Genomic DNA, 15,553 nt, shown 5'->3' with positions numbered 1-15,553 from the left:
TAGATAGATAGATAGATAGATAGATAGATAGATAGATAGATAGATAGATAGATAGATAGATAGATAGATAGATAGACAGACAGATAGATAGATAGATAGATAGATAGATAGATAGATAGTTAGATAGATAGATAGATAGATAGATAGACAGACAGATAGATAGATAGATAGATAGATAGATAGATAGATAGATAGATAGATAGATAGATAGATAGATAGACAGACAGATAGATAGATAGATAGATAGATAGATAGATAGATAGATAGATAGATAGATAGATAGATAGATAGATAGATAGATAGATAGATAGATAGATTAATGTGTATAAGTGAATACTCATAACAAAAAAAACTGTTTACAAAGCTCAGATCAACTCAAGTATGTCTGTCTGCGAAAAAGTTTTATACACGTTATTTCTCAGACACCAAATCTCCGATCAAGATGAAGAAAATTTGCACAATTATTTCTTTTACCTGACAACTCAAAAATTAATAACGAAAATTAACCCATTAGTTATTTAGCTAATTAATTATCTTTTTTTTTTAAATTTTGGTTCGGTATGTCGAATAATAGATAGAAATAGTACTTGATTAAAGTTATGGTATAAGTTGAATTAGTTGCTTTTATAAGTCATCTCTTAGAAGCAAACAAACAAATGATTACGATACAATCTTATTTCATTTATAAGAACCTCACTAGTAGAGTGTTTGGTTTTTCGGCTTGGGCCATGCCCGGGCAAGCTACCCTGCCTCATTGTGGCGCCCGGGTTGAAACGGTCGAGAGGGGAGCTCCAACAACGATTTGTCAACGTCCAGGCGTCGTCCCTCAAGGGGCCGTTTCATAAATGGCGTGTCCCGCGCGGTTAGCCTGATAGATTAAAGGAGCGTGACACGGGTCCTGTTGATGCGGCCTTTGGCGCCGTCTTTTGTCCGTAAGACTTGAGTGTCCGTGTTCACCGTAAGTGAACGCAAAAGCAAACTCCGAGTCTCAACACCCGTCGGACAGGGTGGCAGGAAGGAGGGACTCGCTGCCCACTAGAGACCGGTGAAAGGGAGCTCTTGTTTGCTTTTGCTGGCCTTAGAGTTCCAAGTTCCGAGTACGATGCACAACTCTGCTAGACAATTTCAGATGGGCCATGAAATTGAATTCAGGTCATTCCCCCTTTTTTCTGTATGCTTTTAAAGAGCATTTACGGTAAAATTTACGCAGACATCCCTTTATCTCCCCACTTTCAAGTTTCCCAACTGGTGCAGATAAATGATTGCATTATAACGTATTGAACTAGCTAAAAGCATAAAATAGAGCTAAATAATAACAATTGCTAAATAAATTATTTTGAATCACAGAGATTTATTGTTGTTAGTCTAGATCTATTACAAACTTAATTTTATGACTAATTGATACGATTTCACTTTGAATAAGCGATTTTATAAAAAAAAAATAATACTTCATATTTTGCTGTTTTCATTAGGAATCTTATAGAGAGAACAAAAAAGTGTAGGAGACTAGAGATGAAATTAGAAAAAAACAGCAACTTTTAGTCGTGTTTTCCTTTGTCCTCAGCACCTTGTTTTCCTTTGTTCTCGACGCCTTGTTTTCCTTTGTTCTCGGCACCTTGTTTTCCTTTGTTCTCGGCGCCTTGTTTTCCTTTGTCCTCGGCGCCTTGTTTTCCTTTGTCCTTGGCGCCTTGTTTTCCTTTGTCCTCGGCACCTTGTTTTCCTTTGTCATCGGCGCCTTGTTTTCCTTTGTCCTCGGCGCCTTGTTTTCCTTTGTCCTCGGCGCCTTGTTTTCCTTGACCTTCGGCACCTTGTTTTCCTTTGTTTGGTGTTTTAGTCCCTTCAAGTATCTTCTTGCTTTTATCCTTTGGAGATTTGGAATAGTCTGGTTGAATTTTAGAAGACGTCTTTGAGAGTGATGTAGTGTTTGTGCTAGTTTCAATATTAGTTGGTATCATAGGAATCTCAATGGCTATAGGGTCAGGCGTCTCTAAGAGTTGTGTAGTCTTTACGCTAGTTTCAATATTAGTTGGTATCATAGGAATCTCAATGGCTATAGGGGCAGGCGTCTCTAAGAGTTGTGTAGTCTTTACGCTAGTTTCAATATTAGTTGGTATCATAGGAATCTCAATGGCTATAGGGGCAGGTATTTCTAACAGTTGTGTAGTCTTTACGCTAGTTTCAATATTAGTTGGTATCATAGGAATCTCAATGGCTATAGGGGCAAGCATTTCTAAGAGTTGTGTAGTCTTTACGCTAGTTTCAATATTAGTTGGTATCATAGGAATCTCAATGGCTATAGGGGCAGGCGTCTCTAAGAGTTGTGTAGTCTTTGCGCTTGTTTCAATATTAGTTGGTGTTGTAGGGATCTCAATGGCTGTAGTGAGATAAATAGCAAAATTAGATTAATGTTAAAACTGAGTTTATGAATTGCATATTGCAGTGTTTATTAAAGTCAGACATATTTACTTCTAAACAGCACCCTTGATCAAGAGTACAACTTAAGTTGGGAGAATTGTAAAAATTGCCAAATCAAACATGAATCCAGATTTTTAAAAGTAAACATTTTGATTATAATTTATACAAAAAGTAAAACTTCCGTGAGGATAGCCGTGTGTGTATTTTACATGTTAGTGATATCTTTTTATTTAGACCAGGTTTGATGTGTGTGTACATAAATTAATCTTTATTACATTCTGACCCTTCTTTCTTTCGGAAGACGTTTATTGTACCCTAGAATAGATTCTTTTCTGGAGTAAGTGGAAAAATGTAGCATCCACGCCATTGCCAGCAAAGGAGTCTGTGGGAGGTCCGCGAGTTTGCCAAGCACCATATCCGGCATTGAAAGCCAACAATATGCATATTCTGAAGTATCTACAGTGCATTATCCTGCTATTTTAATGTTTTATTTCAAAAACCTAATGTGCTATTACTACTGAATTAGATCCTCCCGCGTCGATCAGCGCATTTGGCGGCAAGCTGCTTCCACAAAAATCTGATACTGGCAATGTGTGAAGCCTCTTCCCACTTTCTCTGTGGACCTACATGAATGTGTGGCGCCAAGTTGCACTAGGATGTCCCTGTTTGCGCTTTTCTCGTAATGGCCTCCATGTTATCGAATTTCTTATTATGCGTAATTCATTTTGTCGGAGAAAATGTTCCGCAAACCTAATGCGACGCGCTGTCACAACCTTAAAAAGGGGTCGACTCCTAGTTCGGCAGAGAATTTCCTTGAGATTAGATCTTTATAAAATCCGTCTTAGCCATTATTGAGCCACAATTAGTCTTTTTCAATTTCGGCAGATGACTATTTACTGCACTTTATTAATGGAGCCAATACACTGGTAGAAATTTGTAACCTCTCTTGGCTACGCTCTTAGGTCACTATAGTTTGTATTAGATTTTATATCGTAAAGGGAAGTTTTATCGTAAAAAAATATTTTTTTTGGTGGGTTTTAAACTAAAAACACTGTGGAGTTGTTTTTTTTTTTTTTTTTTTTAATTTTAGAACCACCTTAGCTATGCTTATAGAATTTGGTGACTGTAGTTTGCTTTAGAATAAAATTGAAGAGAGGTTTTCAATCTCAAAACTCTCTATATGGGGGTATTTAAACTTAAAACCACCAGGAAGGGGTCTGAAACTTTAAAAAAAGCCCACTGGAGGAGGAGATAAACTCACCCCCCCCCTTTAGGATTGGCTACGAAAATAGAATTTGGAGTGTGTAATTTGCTTTTTTTTGTATTGATGAGGTATTTTTTTAGCATCAATCCCCGCTGAAGAGGGGTTTAAACTCTAACCCCTTGGATACGCTTATTGATTTTTTAGTGTGCAATTTGCTTTTTTTTTATATTGAAGAGTTGGTCTTTGGCTCTAAACCACGCTGGAGGGCGATTTTAAAATATAAAATCTCTTTTGGTTACAATCATAGAATCTGGTGACTGATGTATGAATAGTTTTATTAAAAATTTCGGAGGGGGTTTTGAAATCAAAATTTTCTTTAGCTATGCTCTCGGAATTTGGGAATTATTGTTTGCATTCTTTTTTTTTTTTGTATTACAGAAGTGGAAGATTAGACTTCAAAACCTCCTGGTAGGGAAGAAGACATGAGTTCTTCCTTTAAAAAATTGTGCATAATTTGAAATATATTAGCTAACCCTTAATGTATGATTTTTATAAAATACATACAGACCTTCACTCAAAACTCTATTTAAAAAAAACTATGACCTAACTTCACTTACAGGGACCCATGCACATGTAATATAACTTGCTAGAACACTGCTTGTCTTCCAGAAAGATGCCATAGTCATCATTAACTGATTGACAATCAAATCCAGGTTGATGTGGACCATTTACTGTTGAATTGTCATACACCCACATCCATGTTCCATCAATGAATGTCATACCAACCCAGTAGGACAAGCTAAAAAGATAAAGAAGAAAAAGAAAAATAATTATATATATATATAATGCTTCCTATTGGCATGCGACTCAAATAGTTCAACTTATGGCATTCAAGTAGGGCTTATATTTTGTTTTATTTAACAGATGAAGGGGTGAAGGCGAGTAGCTGGCGCCTTAACCAGTAAGCTTCGGGCAGGAGAAGCTCGTTAGCTATTTTCGGCTACCCACCTAGAAGAGAAGCTTCGTGAGTTAACCCTGAGAAAAAGTCAAGAGCAAGCGACCCTTAGGCGTTTAGAAGCAGTCAGTGCTATACCCTATACCCTAGCAGAGCTAACCCCAAGCTGTATTGAAACTTCCTTTGGATAGATCGATCGATAGATAGATAGATAGATAGATCACACATGAACGATCACAAATTAACGTTAACAATTAGAGATAGTCAAAATAAATACTTATCACTCTTAATTAATATAAATCAAAAAGTCAAAAGCAACATCTTATTAAAAAATCATGCACAAAAAACGAAAACGGCCATTCAATATGACACCTGTGACAAATGGCACCTAGCAGTGTCTCCATATGAATACACTATTATCAATTCACATCACGATTGTTTGATTCCATTGATGCAGACACTTCTAACCCATACACCATCTTAAACACATCCCTAATCAAGCGCACCAACCGCTTCCCAGATCGACTCCTGTTAAATCTATCAATAATAATACAATACCATCATCAAATAAACTTACTTAATTAAACTTGAAGCAGTATTATCAAAGTACCAAAAATCCTAGTCCTAAACATTCACAGTATCATGAACAAATCAGCAGATCTAAAAATCTTATTATAAAAGGAGAAGCCAGGTTTATATGGAGAAAAAGAAAATTGTCTACATTCTGAAATTTATAACGTAGACTATTCAAAAATCAATTATGAAATTTTTAGACAAGATAGGACATATAATCACGAAGAAGTTCTTTTAGCAATAAAAATACACTAATGGCAAAGGAAATTGCTTCTCCAAACTAAAATAAATCTATAAGTATTTGAAGCTAATAACACCCACCTCAACATCCTAATAGGTAGCAGCCACAGACCACCGAATTCTAGCTTAGAGTATACGCAGGAATTATGCTATCAACTTTCATTACTTGTCATAAAAACATAAAAAGGCTGTTTATGATTATAAATATAAATATAACTAAGAAATAATCAATCATAGATTAACTTCTAAGCCGTAAGGATATAAATGAAATATTCATAGAAACAATACACAATTTAAATTTAGATTAAATTAAAAAAAAAAAAATTAAACAACATATTAGCTATATTTCGAACTAACAGACCTCGATAATTGGTAAATTTTGATATTATCCTTGTACCATCTGACCAGTACACAGTCAAATAAAAGCATTGATAAAACCCAAACGAAAAACAAATGCATCCAAACACAACTACACCAAGCTGCATTAAACTTTCAAGAAACATTGTTATCAGATAAAGAAATTAATTAAATAGTTGATGACCTCTCGAATTTTATTAAAAGCCATCTTAAAACAGAATAGAAGATTAAAGTAGTCATCGAATGCTAGTTTAATATAAAAGTACTCATCCAACGCTGGTTTAATAGTTTATTCAATAAACCTTGCAACTGAAAGAAAACCTATTTTTAAATTTGAAGAAAATAAGTCAGAAAGAGTCCATAAAAGTACCACGGGATTAAACACCTAACCCAAAAGGTTAGAAGACAGTTGAGGAGCGAATGGATCAATAGAGTAGCATCTCAAGACAACAATAGAAACTTACATATATATGTCATGGGTAGTGACCTGGGAACAACATGAGTATCCCTATTACAAGGCGAAGAATCATTAACACATTATTGGTCTGCTACAGTCGTAGAGTGACTATGGTTTATCTCGCACAATTTTTGTTTATGTTGATGGAATGTTATATCATACTCTGGCTGATTAAAGTTGTTTGTTTATGATCTGAAAGTGTTCTTATTTCAAATTTGTTTCTATTCAAGTATCTATCTTAACAACTGTGGAGCCTTATTTTGTAGGGACACTCCAGTCCACAAATGTCGTTTTGGTGGCAGAGGAGCTGGCCATTTTGTGCATGGCAAGCTTTTCTTCCAGAGCTGCGGCTCATGTTTTTTCTCTGTCCATTGCTTTAATGGTCACTGTCTCTCTCCATCTAGTGCCGTCTAGGGCTTTGTCTTCTAAATGGTCAGTATCGATGTTCACTGATTTGAGGTCTCGTTTTATTATATCCATGTAACGGAGGTGGGGGCGACCAGTTTTTCTTAAGCCACACGCTAATTGTCAGTAGAGAACTTAACACATAACGATAATGAAATTAAAACTAACATTCTTAATAACTATTTTGCATCAGCATTTTCAGCCCCAGGAGACAAAGACATGTTAATAAATTTAAACCAAATAGAAAACATAGGAGATATACATGTTGAAGAAAAAGGGGATCCAAAAACTATTAGCTAGCATAAAACCAAATAAAGTTTATGGACCTGATGGTATTCCAGCTAGATTGCATAAAGAACAAGCCACGAGCTAGCATCAGTGTTCAAAATACTTTTTCAGGCATCACTAAATCAGGGCCGGGTTCCGAGGGACTGGGAATAAGTTCCCCTATTTAAAAAAGGAGATCCGGAAAACTACAGACCAGCATCTCTCACCAGCATTGCATGTAAAATACAAAAAACACATAATATATAGCAACATCCTTAATCACTTAGATAAACAAAATGTCCTCAATCCGTGACAAAGATGGGGAGGGGGGTAGTGGTGTGTAGACCGCCGACGCTAATCGTCCCAGGCCAGCGCTAGATGAGCGGTCAACCGTGAAGAGTTGTGAATGTCAGCCAAGACAGTTTGGGAAGGATCGTCACCAGAGATGTGGTCATGTGATTAACCAGAACGAACCAGCGATGTTTCTAAAAAGGCCAGTAGAGACTCTTTCTATATATGTGTCAGAGTCAAATCGCTTCATGTTACCTCGCAACTTCACCAGTATGAGTCGAAGTCGGAGTCAAGAACCAGTCTAGGTGAAGTTTGTCTGGAACAGAGAATCTAGTGCAAGACTAGGAAGAGGCGGAGAGTTGATATAGTTTTACAGAGTTGATACGTCAGAATGTGAATCTTTTGTACAGTCTGTGTTACGTGTTGCCAATTGTACAGTCTTGGCTGTGATTTATTGGACATTAAACTTTTACGTTATATTGGAGCCCATAGTTGTCAAGTTCTTTCAGTTGGTGGTGTCGTGTGGTGCAATTTGCAGAGAGCCTGGATAGTGAGATTCGTTTCAATATATAAGACACCAATCACAAAAACAGACACAGAAAGTCTTTTGCTCCCGTGGCAATTAGGTCTTTTAACAATATGTAAATTACTGTTGTGATGTTATGTTTTTTCAGTGTATTGATGACACCTCAGAAAGTAAAGGTATTACGTTGACTTAACAGACAAATTCATGTCAATAGTGAGATCAAGGTGACCCAGACCACACTTCTTTTTCTTCTAGTTAGCTTTTTACTGCTGAGCTGTTAGCTCTTTTGCATTCTGGGCCAAAGCAGACTCTTTTGGTAGTCTTTCTTTATTACCATACATAGTTTGAGTTATGTATGTAGTGTTGTTTTGGTAATAGGGCCAGCCTTAGTTGAACTAAGACCACACACAAACTAACAATGTCTGTCAGTTCTCCAAACAGTGGAAAAGGAATGAAACATTTACCTGTACCACGCTTGAACAACAGCATAAGTCTGTCTATCTGAATCAATCCTAGCTAAATCTCCACCCCAGGTCTTACATGCTAGCTAGAAATGAAAAAAAGAAAAAGATGATTTTAAGGTAATCATGTAGTATATAAATGAATTAGATTCATAAAACGTATATTTAGACATTAAAACACGTTGTCTGTCCTATTCTCGACCAGGGATAATTTACCGAAATCGGCAGGAAATAGTTTTTGTACAATTTTTTTTTTATTTATTTTCAAAACATTTATGACAATTACCTGATAACTACTAAATTACTTTATTATAGAAAACAAATAATTTATTTTCTATTATTACTCATTACAAAAAATTAAATATATGATATTTCGAATTTTACTGTAGATTTTGATGTTTAAATCTGCTGTTGAGTGTTGAAGACATGGTATTAAGCTATTGGACTAAACTGCCCACAGGTTACGACGTCGCAGCTAAGTGTTCATGCCTTCTATATCGATTGGTTTCGTTTATATTGCATTGGGCTAAGGCAAGTGATTGTAAAGAAGGGACCGTTTTGGTGCGGGCCTTTTTGTCGTTGGAAGTTCTGACGATAAATTAAAAAAAAATAACGCATACTTATTTGAATATACTATACTATACTAATGTATATATAATATTAATTCTTCCGCACACTCTAAAACATTGTGATAATGGTTTTGACTATATGTTGAATCCAGACAGTGAAATAGGTACCACCTTACTACGCCAAACAGTCAGGATTTGTTACACAGAACAAAAGCAGCTACATGTCAATGGTTCCTTTCTTTCGTCGGCTACCTGTTTTAAAATATGAATGTTTTTATGTGGGAGCCATAATAAAGCTACGGGAGGTAACCAAAACGGTGCCACCTGCTACCCGAAGTAAACCCAATGAAGATACTACTTCAGAGTGAAAATAATAAACGATTCACTTACGATAAAATAAAAATAAGAAAGTTTGATAAAAGTTTTAAATAATAATAATACACTATTTGAATTAATCTGACAAGAAGTTCATGTGCCTTACTTGTGCTTCATTCCAAGTAAGTGCCCTGTCGCTAAAAGCTCGATAACAGATTCCATTGAAAAATACAGCTCCTGCCTGGCTGCAGGGAGCTGGAGTAGACAAAACAAAGTTTTAAATATGTTTTAATTCTAAACTAGAATTGAACAGGTAACATAAATCAAATTCCATTTACAAAACTTATGACGGTTTATAAATTTCAACATTATATTTATTTCTTGTAATGCTTAATTAATGCAAAAAATATTTCCACGGGGCTTTACACAATTTTCTAGTTCAGCTTTGACTTCAACTATTTAAGACGGTGCGCAAAATGTTCATGAATGTTTATTTAAAGATTGAACTCTAAATGCAATGAAACATTTGAGCCCATTACGGATAACGCCGCTGAAAAAAAACTTAAAAAAAATAATAAATAAAGGAGATTGTCATCATCATCACTCCTTTGAGTTCCAAAAACTCTCCACGGTCTCTTGCTAGCTTTTTGATGGTTTCCCAGCTCTTCCCCTTCTTCTCTGCTTCTTCAAGAACACTGCCTCGTCATGTTCTTTTTGGTCTTCCTCTGCGTCTTGTTCCCTGGGGGTTCCACTTTAAGGCCTGCCTAGCTCTGTTGCTGGTATCTTTTCTAAGGGTGGGACCAATCCATCTCCACTTCCTCTCTAAGATCTGCACTTCTATATTTTTCTGTCCACTCATCTCCCACAGTTTGGTGTTATACTTTGAAACAAAAAATTAACGTTAAAGTTTTAGTTTTCACATCACATTAGTTGTTTTTTTTCTTCTAAAGATATAAAAAAAAAAAACTGTTTAAATTTCTAAGAAAATCGCTAGTGCCGTTTTTTGAGGTACGCATCTAACTTTCCATCCTTGATGTGTCTGCTATCAAATTGTATAAATGATAATAAAAGAGGGTATCAAGAAAAAAAAACTTAACTATAAATGTAGAATTCTTTTATAATTTTGCTTTAGGCTATAGTGTAAGCGCCTTAGTTCTTCGTAAAATTAATTAAACAAAGAAGCATGTTTCATAAGATTGATAGATAGAAAGATAGATAGATAGATAGATAGATAGATAGATAGATAGATAGATACATACATACATACATACATACATACATACATACATACATACATACATCACTGGCGGATCCAGGGGGGGGGCGGTAGGGACGATCGCCCCCCCCACTCGGCCGACCCCCCCCCCCCGAAGGGGCGGACGAACGTTAGTATAGCATTCACACAATTTGTATACGAATTTATTACTTATGTTAAAAATATATACTAATTATTTATATTTCAACCTATTTTTAGATTATTTCGCCCCCCCCCCTCTAGTATGTTGGTCGATTTGGTGGGGTCGGGAGGGGGCGATAATATCAATACCGCCCCCCCCCCCTTAAATTTCGAGTGGGGGGGCGGTCCAATTTATTGGTAGAAATCACAGCCTGCTAACAAAATCAATTAAATATCTATATCCTTGTAACTTGTTATTGATATTTTAACCGATCTTTATATTATGTCGTTCCCTGTTTGCCGATTGGTGGGGGGAGGGGACGAATACCTCTTCTGCCCTTCCCACCTAAACCCTTTGAGTGGGGGGGGGCGGTCCGTTTTTATTGAGAAATCATAGTTTGTGAACAAAATTAGTTGAATTTATATATTTTATATTATGTCGCTCCCTTTCTGGTATTTTGGCCGATTCGGTGGGGTGAGGGGGGGCAATTGCATGTACTGCCCTCCCCACTCTAGCCCTCTGAGTGCTGGGGGGGGGCGGTCCTATTTTTGTGGAGAATCATAGTTTGTGAATAAAATTAGTTGAATATCTATATAATATAAACTACGTATTGATATGTGACCCATTGTAAATATGTCGTACCACACTCTAATCTCAAATTGTATCATTAGAAAATTTAAATGAAAAAGGGTTGTACCAGGTGGGAGGGGCGATACATGCAATCGCATTTCCCCCATCGGACAAATCAATACTTTTTCTTTTTGTATTATAGTTAAGAAATTACAAAATTAAAAAAAAATCTGTCACTAATATAATTTATATATACTATAAATTAAATTCTTATATCGAGTCGCCCCATACCTATTCTTTAATGCCAAATGCAATCTTTAGCAGAAATTAGTAAAGGAGCGAGGATTAATCGTTTTCACTCTACCGCCATTCCCATTTCCAGACAGAGTTTTTGTAATTTCACATGAAGTTATCATAAGTATTTTAAGAAAGACTTTGCATTGGAAAAGTTAGAATTCAAACGAAATTTTTCAGTATAAGAGTCATGATTGAGATGAGTTCTAAACCGAAAAAAATACATTTATAGTCGCCATTTCCCAAACTTTACTAAATCTGATATTTTTCTAGCTAAATAAATTTGGGACTATAACTCACAATTCATGCTAGAGTCTTAGTGAATACTATTTATCGAATAAGTTTTTTTTCGGCGGCGATCCTCAAAGCAAAAATCTAAATACGTGGGGTATCCTATCTTTTCAAGGAACAAATCGGTTTTATTTGCAATGTATTATGGGTCTATAAATTCAAATTAGAATATTTTTCAAGTACAACATTATTCGAAAGGTCGTTTTTTAATAGTATGAATAATGAGCTTTAGGTCAGGAGAATGCGTTTCTGCAGTGAAAAAAGCAAGAAAACGCTTTTGGCGTCGGGGCTTCGCCCCGAACTACATTGTGAAGAATGAGCTGTACTTGTCAGGAGAATGCGTATCTGCATTCAAAAAAGCAAGAAAACGCTTATGGCGTCGAGGCTTCGCCCCGAACTCCATTGATGAATAATGAGCTGTACTTGTCAGGAGAATGCGTTTCTGCAGTGAAAAAAGCAAGAAAACGCTTATGGCGTCGGGGCTTCGCCCCGAACTTCACCAGAGAACCTTATAGCGCTGCGCCAGTTGTTTTGGTTTTCGCCGAAGGTTGAGAAATGCTGCTTTTTTTATTCTCATATTTATATATATATATATATACATATATATGTGTGTGCGTGTGTGAGTGCGTGTGTGTGTGTGTGTGCGCGCGCGCGCGCTGTATGCACGTTTATGCGTAGGGTTAGGGTTTACTGGGCGTTAGGGTTAGGGTTTGGAAAAAAATCGCCCCCCCCACTCCAAAGTTCTGGATCCGCTAGTGACATACATACATACATACATACATACATACATACATACATACATACATACATACATGCATACATGCGTACATATAGCTTACACACACAAAAGTACATACATTGAATCAAGGATAAAATTACCTATAAATTAGTTAAGTACTGTAATAAATGTTTGTTTCATTTTGTTTGATACCGAAAAAATGAAATAGATTTTGATGCATGAAGTGAACATTTTAAAAAAATCAATTTACAATTTGTTTTTATTGTTAAGTTTGAATTTTTTCATATTTTCTACTAAACCCTGTCTTGAATACTAAAACAGTTTACCGCTTTGTCCTAAAACATCAGGTGTAATCAGCATCAAGGCTGACGTCAGGGAAATAAATTGTAGACTCAGATCCATGTTTAAACAATGCTGTTTAAAGTAAAAGAAAAATAAATAAAATAAAATAAAAATGCAACTTTGTTAATATTAAAATACAATATGTGCTTCTTTTTTTATGTAGAGTATCATTGTTGAACTTTGAAATAGTTGTTTCTTCATTTATTTAACAAAAATAAAGAGTTTTTTTTAAAAAAAAGGTTTTCATACGGTGTAGATTTTATTTGGAGAATCGACCTATATTACTGTATAACAAAAAAAAAAAAGAAAGGATGATATATAATTAATCGCTTTATTTCAAACATAGACTATATATAATTTATGATTTCGAATACTCGAGACATATATATTTTTTATTTTGTCAGATATAGAATGTATAGTTCTTAATGATAACTTCAAATGTGTGGCAAATTCAAACTGAAGAGATACCTGCAAACATTGTGGAGGAGAAGATACCTGCAAAGATTGTGGAGGAGAAGATACCTGCTAAATGCATGGCAGATGAGCTACAAGCCAACGGAATGGCTTCCTCTGGGGCAATGAATTCTTCACATGACATCCACCAAAGTAGTCTGCTGACGCGGCTTCTACGAACAATGGCTTTGGGAGTATACATCAGTGACCTCCAATACCTATTTTTGTGTCAGGTGGCGATAATCGTCATTAAGTCGAGGCAGCGATCACGACATCTTCTCAAGAACTAACTGGCCAACTGGAGATAAAGACAACTACAGAGAACAGTACTGATGCCTTCGTGTGGTGCACGATCACTCTCGTCTGTGACTGCTACCGATCGAGCCCCTACCTGAGCTTTCAAACTTCCTAATGCCACTTTGTGAGCTCTTCGTAACAAAAAATGCTAAGAAGGTGGCAATGTTATAACTCTGTTATAACTCTGTTCCTATACGGACTCATGTGTTAAGAACCACCGAGCTGTTAGACACAAAAAAAATTAACAATCTTGAGATAAATCCTATACAGAAGAAACAAGAGATTTTTACCTAGGACTTCAGTCAAAGCTGTGATCAAGGCAGAGATAAATGTAATTATGATATATTGTGAACAAAAAACATGTCCATTCCTTGAGTTGCCTTATATAGATTTATACAATACGTTTCATGTTTAATAGAAACAACTATGTCTAATACAAGTCTAAATGAATCAATTGCAAAAAGAAAAAGAAAAGAGGGAAAAAGACGTAAATGATTCAAACCTTCTGTCTTTATAAAGCGTCAAGTTACGACACTCTGGTTGCAGCATGAATCTTTGTTTTGTGGCTTAAACAAAATCACACAATTTATATACACCATCGAGTAACATGTTGCACTCTCCTTTTAGCAAACCACGCGGATTTTTTTTCGGGGGGGGGGGGGTGAAATGTTCTCCCCTCCCCCATATATTTGCGTGTGTGTGTGTGCGTGTTTGTGCACGTAATGTATCTTTATTTCGTTCCTACCCTTAACTCTTTCTCTCCGTAATTATTTACCACATTCTGGTGGAATCAACGATTTTAGCGTCAGTAAGGAGAGAAAGAGTTAATTATATCGGTCGTTTTTTTTTTGTAGCCAAGAATAATTATTTCCTGGAATGAAGGTGACACACCGCTCTTGCCAGGTAGGAGGTCTGGGGCCAGGTAGGCTGTCTGGGGCCAGGTAGGCTGTCTGGGGCCAGTTAAGGGCTCTTGGGAAGCGTTATTAGCTTCCTCAACGGCAATTATTTGCAGCATTGAAAACAAAACACAAAATATTGCATATTCTGAGGTATCTGCAGTGCATTGTCCTGCCACTCCTATTGTAAAATTGTAGTTCAGGGTTCAATCACATGACTGGACATCCCGCCTTTTTTGTAAATAAAGGTGAAGTCGGTTAGATGAAACATCAGAGAGAAGGACAAGTTGTTGTGACATTATTAGCGCTTAGTAATGAGACTTAGGTTAGACACGGCTAAAAGACCACAAGAAGTGTTGGAGCGGTCAGAAGAACCAAAAAAAAAGTTTGGTTTCTGGTTGCTCAAAATATGTGAAATCGCGATGTTTAGCGCTGGAAATTGAAACCATGTAAAATTAGCCCTGAGTCCGTCGAGATGGTTTTGTTTTTTGGACACACTGTGAACTAGTGTAAACTGTTCGCCATTTTATATTATCGACCCTTCCGAGAGGTTGCTAAGATTATGTCACTTATTTGTTCATTCGTAATCTGCCTACTGAATATCACAGCAAGTACAAGCTCAAGATAACCGTACTAAGACAAATCGGGACTTTTTGCATTGTGTGTTTGTAATTTCATGTAGCTTCTTTTCAATTTAAAACTTTTGCATGGTAGAAGGTTGGGATGCGCATGTTAGAAGTTTGAATTTCAGGGTGTGATATTCGTGCTGAAACAAACAACTACTATTTTTTTTTCAGCTTTCCTTACCAAAAAGCGGTCGCAATGATGGACCACGGGGGCCGCCTATGAGTTTATGAAAACAACAACAACAAGCAAACAAACTTTTTTCGATTGTGTATTTAACATAACGTTAAGTATTAGAACAGTAAGGAGAACACATAAGATATTAAAACGCATTAAATAAAACGTGTACATTTAAAATGTAAAATATTTAGAATACATTTAACTGTGTAGAAAGAAAACATTTGCATTGCTTGTATATAGATAATCCTGGTTGTTAGCATTTTACTTGTTCAACTACATTAAAAAGAGTGCTTATACAGCACGTTACTAGATTGACCTTTGTTATCAGGACATTTGCAAATCAGATGTGGGGTATTTAGCAATTAGATCAAAAGAAAGTTAAATATTAAAAATATTTTTTTAAAAGTTATCGCTTGCTAACTGCATCCATAATTT

The 15,553-nt window shown here is 36.1% G+C and overlaps 1 protein-coding gene across 1 annotated transcript; it reads right to left on the bottom strand.

Moving 5' to 3' along the window:
- Positions 1-1,364: 1,364 nt before the first annotated feature.
- On the bottom strand, positions 1,365-13,976 carry LOC129922890 (uncharacterized). The gene is made up of 6 exons (XM_056011011.1): positions 13,921-13,976; positions 12,653-12,740; positions 9,202-9,290; positions 8,155-8,237; positions 4,237-4,418; positions 1,365-2,374 (listed from the first exon to the last, which is right to left on the bottom strand). The coding sequence occupies exons 2-6, from the start codon at positions 12,726-12,728 to the stop codon at positions 1,539-1,541; spliced, it is 1,266 nt and encodes a 421-aa protein (XP_055866986.1). The 5' UTR covers positions 12,729-12,740; positions 13,921-13,976; the 3' UTR covers positions 1,365-1,538.
- Positions 13,977-15,553: the final 1,577 nt, after the last annotated feature.

This window comes from Biomphalaria glabrata, chromosome 14 (genome assembly GCF_947242115.1).
Source record: "Biomphalaria glabrata chromosome 14, xgBioGlab47.1, whole genome shotgun sequence".
NCBI classification, from domain to species: domain Eukaryota; kingdom Metazoa; phylum Mollusca; class Gastropoda; family Planorbidae; genus Biomphalaria; species Biomphalaria glabrata.
This window is presented reverse-complemented; position numbering and strand designations above follow the sequence as displayed.

Excerpts from the sequence above, each read along its gene's own strand:
- LOC129922890 (XM_056011011.1), bottom strand. The coding sequence starts at position 12,728 with ATGGATCTGAGTCTACAATTTATTTCCCTGACGTCAGCCTTGATGCTG. Across the intron at positions 9,291-12,652 it reads TGATGTTTTAGGACAAAGCG|CTCCCTGCAGCCAGGCAGGA; the intron begins GTAAACTGTTTT and ends TGTCTACTCCAG. Across the intron at positions 4,419-8,154 it reads GTTGTTCAAGCGTGGTACAG|CTTGTCCTACTGGGTTGGTA; the intron begins GTAAATGTTTCA and ends TTATCTTTTTAG.